Raw genomic sequence first — 7,720 nt, 5'->3', positions numbered from 1 at the left:
TTGTTTTGTTTTAGTGGCCCGCAGCTGTAGATGAGATGCTCTGGACCCTGAACGCAGCTTAGTAGTGGAGGTACGTTCAGGTTCAGCTGTAATTTTACAACAGACATCAACGACAAACACACTCAAACTAATCTCACTGTATACAACAACGGCACCACCTCCACGATATCGTCATACATTAGTTAAGCTGAGAAGAAAGGGGGCTAGGTTGATCTAGATACACCAACATCACATAGTCAAATGTTACAGCTCAAAACACGACACACATTTCGTTCTTCCGGTTTTATACCGCCCTTTGTATTATCTAAGTACATTTTATTGTATTTATTTTTTTAAGATTCCACCCCAAAAATAGAGACAGACCACTTATAATTCTACAGGAAAGAAGAAGTATGAATGTCAGGTTCTGTTCTTATAGGATACTGCTGCTCCATGTGACTTGGAGATCACAGAAGTTCATCAATCGTAATAACAGTAATATTCATAACAATAGTTTAATAAAAAATATTAAAAACATAAGACAGAAAACCAATAACGTAACTTCCTCTGTAGAAAACAAAACAAAAAGAAGCCTCCTAGTGCAGATACATAGCAATGTAAACCTGGTCCTACAAGTAGTTTAGCGATAATATAGTATAGTAACATAGAAAGCGGGTATTTCTTTTAAAAATTCTTTCCTCTCACAGAGAGCGCTCACATCATGGTTTCTACAATAGTGTGGGTGGGCTTGATCAGGCCGTTGTTCCCGTTGGGGTCCAGCGGGTAGGCCAGCTCGGAAGCCTTGCCCTTGGGACGGTGGTCGGCTGGACGGGAGCTAGCACCTCCTAGCGGAGCCGCCACGGCCTTGATCCTCTGGAGGGAGACAAAAAGAAAAGCTCTGTTTAACTTCACAGTAAATACCAATATACAGGTAGGATTATACGACTCCCAAGTGTATATGTTACAGATGGATGGACATGAGAAATGACCTCCACACCAACTTCTACTGAACAGGGGTACAGTATACCAGTCAGAGGTCAAGATGCTTATACCTGCTATCAATTTCTTGACAGATCTACATGAAGTACCTAAAGTCTAGGGTCCAGGGTCTAGGGGTAGGGGCCAGGGGTAGGGGCCAGGGGTAGGGGCCAGGGGTAGGGGCCAGGGTCTAGGGGTAGGGGCCAGGGTCTAGGGGTAGGGGCCAGGGTCTAGGGGTAGGGGCCAGGGGTAGGGGCCAGGGTCTAGGGGTAGGGAAGAGGGCCTAGGGGTAGGGGCCAGGGTCTAGGGGTAGGGGCCAGGGTCTAGGGGTAGGGGCCAGGGGTAGGGGCCAGGGTCTAGGGGTAGGGGCCAGGGGTAGGGGCCAGGGTCTAGGGGTAGGGGCCAGGTTCTAGGGGTAGGGGCCAGGGTCTAGGGGTAGGGGCCAGGGTCTAGGGGTAGGGAAGAGGGCCTAGGGGTAGGGTCTAGGGTCTAGGAGTAGGGGCCAGGGTCTAGGGGTAGGGGCCAGGGTCTAGGGGTAGGGGCCAGGGTCTAGGGGTAGGGTCTAGGGTCTAGGGGTAGGGGCCAGGGTCTAGGGGTAGGGGCCAGGGTCTAGGGGTAGGGGCCAGGGTCTAGGGGTAGGGGCCAGGGTCTAGGGGTAGGGGCCAGGGTCTAGGGGTAGGGGCCAGGGGTAGGGGCCAGGGTCTAGGGGTAGGGGCCAGGGTCTAGGGGTAGGGAAGAGGGCCTAGGGGTAGGGTCTAGGAGTAGGGGCCAGGGTCTAGGGGTAGGGGCCAGGGTCTAGGGGTAGGGGCCAGGGTCTAGGGGTAGGGGCCAGGGTCTAGGGGTAGGGGCCAGGGTCTAGGGGTAGGGGCCAGGGGTAGGGGCCAGGGTCTAGGGGTAGGGGCCAGTGTCTAGGGGTAGGGGCCAGGGTCTAGGGGTAGGGGCCAGGGTCTAGGGGTAGGTGCCAGTGTCTAGGGGTAGGGGCCAGGGTCTAGGGGTAGGGGCCAGTGTCTAGGGGTAGGGAAGAGGGTCTAGGGGCCAGGGTCTAGGGGTAGGGGCCAGGGGTAGGGGCCAGGGTCTAGGGGTAGGGGCCAGGGTCTAGGGGTAGGGGCCAGGGTCTAGGGGTAGGGTCCAGGGTCTAGGAGTAGTGGCCAGGGTCTAGGGGTAGGGAAGAGGGTCTAGGGGTAGGGGCCAGGGTCTAGGGGTAGGGGCCAGGGTCTAGGGGTAGGGGCCAGGGTCTAGGAGTAGGGGCCAGGGTCTAGGGGTAGGGGCCAGTGTCTAGGGGTAGGGGCCAGGGTCTAGGGGTAGGGGCCAGGGTCTAGGGGTAGGGGCCAGTGTCTAGGGGTAGGGGCCAGGGTCTAGGGGTAGGGGCCAGTGTCTAGGGGTAGGGGCCAGGGTCTAGGGGTAGGGGCCAGGGTCTAGGGGTAGGGGCCAGTGTCTAGGGGTAGGGGCCAGGGTCTAGGGGTAGGGGCCAGGGTCTAGGGGTAGGGGCCAGTGTCTAGGGGTAGGGGCCAGGGTCTAGGGGTAGGGGCCAGGGGTAGGGGCCAGGGTCTAGGGGTAGGGGCCAGGGGTAGGGGCCAGGGTCTAGGAGTAGGGTCTATGGTCTAGGAGTAGGGGCCAGGGTCTAGGGGTAGGGAAGAGGGTCTAGGGGTAGGGGCCAGGGTCTAGGGGTAGGGGCCAGTGTCTAGGGGTAGGGGCCAGGGTCTAGGGGTAGGGGCCAGGGGTAGGGGCCAGGGTCTAGGGGTAGGGGCCAGGGTCTAGGGGTAGGGGCCAGGGGTAGGGGCCAGGGTCTAGGGGTAGGGGCCAGGGTCTAGGGGTAGGGGCCAGGGTCTAGGGGTAGGGGCCAGGGTCTAGGGGTAGGGGCCAGGGGTAGGGGCCAGGGTCTAGGGGTAGGGGCCAGGGTCTAGGGGTAGGGGCCAGGGTCTAGGGGTAGGGGCCAGGGGTAGGGGCCAGGGTCTAGGGGTAGGGGCCAGTGTCTAGGGGTAGGGGCCAGGGTCTAGGGGTAGGGGCCAGGGTCTAGGGGTAGGGGCCAGGGTCTAGGGGTAGGGGCCAGGGTCTAGGGGTAGGGGCCAGGGGTAGGGGCCAGGGTCTAGGGGTAGGGGCCAGGGTCTAGGGGTAGGGGCCAGGGTCTAGGAGTAGGGTCTATGGTCTAGGAGTAGGGGCCAGGGTCTAGGGGTAGGGAAGAGGGTCTAGGGGTAGGGGCCAGGGTCTAGGGGTAGGGGCCAGGGTCTAGGGGTAGGGGCCAGTGTCTAGGGGTAGGGGCCAGTGTCTAGGGGTAGGGGCCAGGGTCTAGGGGTAGGGGCCAGGGTCTAGGGGTAGGGGCCAGGGCCTAGGGGTAAGGGTCTAGGAGTAGGGGCCAGGGTCTAGGGGTAGGGTCCAGGGTCTAGGAGTAGGGGCCAGGGTCTAGGGGTAGGGTCCAGGGTCTAGGGGTAGGGGCCAGGGTCTAGGGGTAGGGGCCAGGGTCTAGGGGTAGGGGCCAGTGTCTAGGGGTAGGGGCCAGGGTCTAGGGGTAGGGGCCAGGGGTAGGGGCCAGGGTCTAGGGGTAGGGGCCAGGGGTAGGGGCCAGGGTCTAGGGGTAGGGGCCAGGGTCTAGGGGTAGGGGCCAGGGTCTAGGGGTAGGGGCCAGGGGTAGGGGCCAGGGTCTAGGGGTAGGGAAGAGGGCCTAGGGGTAGGGGCCAGGGAAGAGGGCCTAGGGGTAGGGGCTAGGGTCTAGGGGTAGGGTAGAGGGCCTAGGGGTAAGGGTCTAGGGGTAGGGGCCAGGGTCTAGGGGTAGGGTAGAGGGCCTAGGGGTAAGGGGTAGGGAAGAGGGTCTAGGGGTAGGGAAGAGGGTCTAGGGGTAGGGAAGAGGATCTAGGGGTAGGGGCCAGTGTCTAGGGGTAGGGGCCAGGGTCTAGGAGTAGGGGCTATAGGGGTTATGTACTAACCTCTATGAGTGGTCCATCGGACTGGATGATCTTGATGACAACCACCATAGGAATACAGATCATAGAAGCCAGGGCCAGAGTCCAGCCCACACCGATGGACCAGTCGGGGTACTCGTAAACCTTGTTGTACGTCAAAGGTTTATATTTGACCAAGGAGAAGACGAAGCAACCCTGGAGACAGAGACAAACAACAATGGAAATCAAAATCATCTTTATTCGCCAAATACATTTGCATGTACAGGAATTTGACTTGGTGAAATGGTGCTCCCACAATAAACAGAATATACAGACAGATGATAACCAGGATATACAGACAGATGATAAACAGGATATACAGCCAGATGGTAAACAGGATATACAGCCAGATGGTAAACAGGATATACAGCCAGATGGTAAACAGGATATACAGCCAGATGGTAAACAGGATATACAGCCAGATGGTAAACAGGATATACAGCCAGATGGTAAACAGGATATACAGCCAGATGGTAAACAGGATATACATGTAGAAGCAGAGTTTACAGAAATCACGTGGTATGTACACTGTCAGCTAAGAAAAACAAGCTTCACTATAAACACTAAGCTACATTATAAGGGAAGGTTGATGTATTACTGATAACTCACATTCTCCAATGTTTAACAATCAGGAAAAGCTTGGGCATTGTTTTATGTAATGGACAGTTTGTTCTGACCAGGGCTGTGGCGGTCACGAAATTTCGTCAGCTGGTGATTGTCAAGCAAATAACTGTCGGTCTCACGGTAATTGACCGTTAATTAACATAAACACATTTAGCATCTCCTGGCTTCCACACACAGCCTACAAGCCACTGATGCAGACCTTTGGAACATCTATATTTTAAAAAGTCTAATGAATCCATGTAATATAGCCTACACCTTCACAATAAATCCATTATTTATTTTAGACAGGTCTAAAGAAACATGATATGAAGAAAATGTAGTCTATTTCAGAAGAACAGAATAGCATTCTCTGAGTTGTCCTTATGTTAGATCCTGATCTGGCTATGCTACACTAGTTATTTTAGCAGACAAGATTTGCTTAGAATTCCGTGGCATTCTTTTATATTATTTTATAGTATGAAGAATACAATTGAACAAAGCTGAATAAAATAGAAAGGATATTTTCTCCAAACGATTTGAGGGAGTGCGCACATGTGGCTATTCTGTGTTGAGCGGTTAACAAAGAAATAGGTACTCCTATTAGCTTAATTTAGAGTTATTAACATAACTTTAGTTGTTCTACAAACGTTGGGCTATATGTTTTGATTTTTAATATGTTGTAAGGCTGCATGATGAGACTCTAATGATGATTTGAAAGGCATGAGCTCTGCTTTGTTTTTTTGCGCAGGCTGTACACACTTCATCAGTCTTGCATTCACAATTTGACAAGCACTTGATAATGCCTCGAATTTCCCGGCGGCATCCCCTTTGTGTGGCCATAATACACCCTTTTGCGGCCAGTGGCCGTTGTGCCCTTGGCCTGGAGTGCTACGTTGTGCCCTTCTCCCTGAGTGCTGCACACTCCGACGCACCTCTCACTCACATGGCTCTCCAGCATGTGATCGGGTCTTTCTCACAGGCTACAAGTGAAGACAGCCACATCGGGGACGCAACTGCGCGCGTCCTTATCCAATTCCGAGGTGCACATTGAAGATATTGGAAGAACTGTTCACATTTACTTTTCGTCAGCCAACAAGATGAGTCGGCCTAACGAACAGCAAAAACACTAGCCTATGTCAATCTACTATCCCCCATAGTGCAAAAGTCGACCTGTTCTATTCTGTGCGATAAATAAATATTCCAAACATAGTCTGGGACAGTTGTGGGATGCAATAGATCTCAAATTAATACAACCACTAGCATAAAAAAAAAAACGCAATGTTTTTACGCAATGTGGCTGACACAACAGATCAAAATGTTTAGCTTAAAATGTTGATAAACTATTAGGCTATTTCTTCACATTATAAGCGCAGCAATGCGCACACAGCAGTAGGCTATAAGTGCAAATGTTCCATTAGCGGGAAAACTACCATTATCAAAAGTGACTGCAAATGCGATTATGTATGTAATGCTTTTATTATAAAGGTGCATTTTTATGGTGAACATTATCTTCCCCAAACTTGAAACTCACGCGCTGCTTATGTATGCCAGTTAGGCTCTACACCCCTTGTAAAGCAGATTAATGTGCTTCATTTGAAGAAGTTATTTGGCCACTTTAGTTGTGATACAAACCTTATCAAAACATATAGGCCTATGGGCTAGGCTACATGAGGGGTGCGACTATGATTGGAAAAAGTCGCAAAGAAATGCATTGTTTCTTGCCACAGGTGATAATATATCATTCACAAGTGAATAATATCTAATATCTGGCTAATATCATCACCAGTCAGACTATTTTACATTTTAGTCATTTAGCAGACGCTCTTATCCAGAGCGACTTACAGTTAGTGAGTGCATACACTTTCATACTGGCCCCCCGTGGGAAACAAACCCACAACCCTGGAGTTGCAAGCGCCATGCTCTACCAACTGAGCTACACAGGACTATTCTTGATTTAATCTTGTGAAATCTGTTTTGATTTAAAATGGAACATTATCATGCACCTGTCTCGAAAACAGGGGCAGTGGGAAAAAATACATGTCATCTATGCACTTAAATAGTGAATGGAGGAGGCTTTTCCCGTAGTTCATTTTCATGCCAGCCAGGTAGGCTATACTCCTGTTGTAAATATAAACAATGTGCTTAATATTAGGAAAGTTGAGAAATAAATATAGTAGGCCTAGCCTATAGAAAGCTGATGGGATCCTCCTCTTTTTAATAGAGGCCATCACTCTGTTTTCTCCCGCAATTGCATAGCCTATAGAAATGTTGCACAACATGATAACATGGGCTCTCATGAAGTGTTTGATTAGATTTTCGATTACATTTGCATTGACGTCAGAGTGATTACAGGGACAATAGAGTGCTGAGTACCAGGCAGTTAGCAAGTTTGGTAGGCTATTAATGACCATCAGCAGCATCAGAGCTTGGAGAAGCCTAATTACCGTGACTAAACGGTCACGTGGAATTTGACTGCCTTCATGACTCGTGACTGCCGGTGTGGCGGTAATACGGTCACCACAACAGCCCCAATAACAACACACTATAATTATACCACTTCACATTTAGCCTCGGGACACAGTCTGAACTTTAAAGCACTGTGAAATGTTGAAATTTGAGATGAAATACTGTGTTGAAATACAAGCTGGTGCTAGTCTAGAGGATTCCATTTTAAATCACAATGTATATGGTGAACGTTATACTTCTTCAAATATTACATCTTTTGACGTTCAGCACCGTAAGAGCGTAACACGGCTCTCTTTTATCATAATGAGTTAGGTAGTATTTCTGTACAGCAGTCATGGGGCGGCAGGTAGCTTAGTGGTTAAGAGCGTTGTGCCAGTAACCGAAAGGTTGCTGGTTCTAATCCCCGAGCCGACTAGGTGAAAAATCTGTCGATGTGCCCTTGAGCAAGGCACTTAACCCTAATTGCTCCTGTAAGTCGCTCTGGATAAGAGCGTCTGCTAAATGACGTAAATGTAAATGGCTCTGGAAGGACAGAGCACTGTGTTCTGACACAACTGCTGAAGAAAGAAGACATCATGACTCGTGACCGGCGGTGTGGCGGTAACTACGGTCACCGCAACAGACCTGGTCCTGACTCACTATTAGCATCTCCAAACAAAGGATTGTCACGGATTCTGCCGAGGCTGTCCTTGCTCGGGCAGGCTTCGGCGTTCGTTCGTCACCGGAGTACTAGCTACTGCCAATCTATGTTTCTATGT

At 51.0% G+C, this 7,720-nt stretch overlaps 1 protein-coding gene across 1 annotated transcript in view; it reads right to left on the bottom strand.

Moving 5' to 3' along the window:
• Positions 1-469: 469 nt before the first annotated feature.
• Positions 470-7,720, bottom strand: part of LOC311138952 (sodium- and chloride-dependent taurine transporter-like) — a 42,773-nt gene continuing 35,522 nt past the window's right edge. The window contains exons 13-14 of the mRNA XM_084173768.1: positions 3,879-4,049; positions 470-852 (exon numbers count right to left, since the gene is read on the bottom strand). Of these exons, the coding sequence (XP_084029894.1) occupies positions 694-852; positions 3,879-4,049 (330 nt within the window). The 3' untranslated portion in view covers positions 470-693. The remainder of the gene's footprint in view (positions 853-3,878; positions 4,050-7,720) is intronic.

This window comes from Coregonus lavaretus (genome assembly GCF_964263955.1).
Source record: "Coregonus lavaretus genome assembly, chromosome: 12".
NCBI lineage: Eukaryota > Metazoa > Chordata > Actinopteri > Salmoniformes > Salmonidae > Coregonus > Coregonus lavaretus.
Note: the sequence above shows the minus strand (reverse complement) of the source record. Positions and strands in the feature narration are given on the sequence as shown.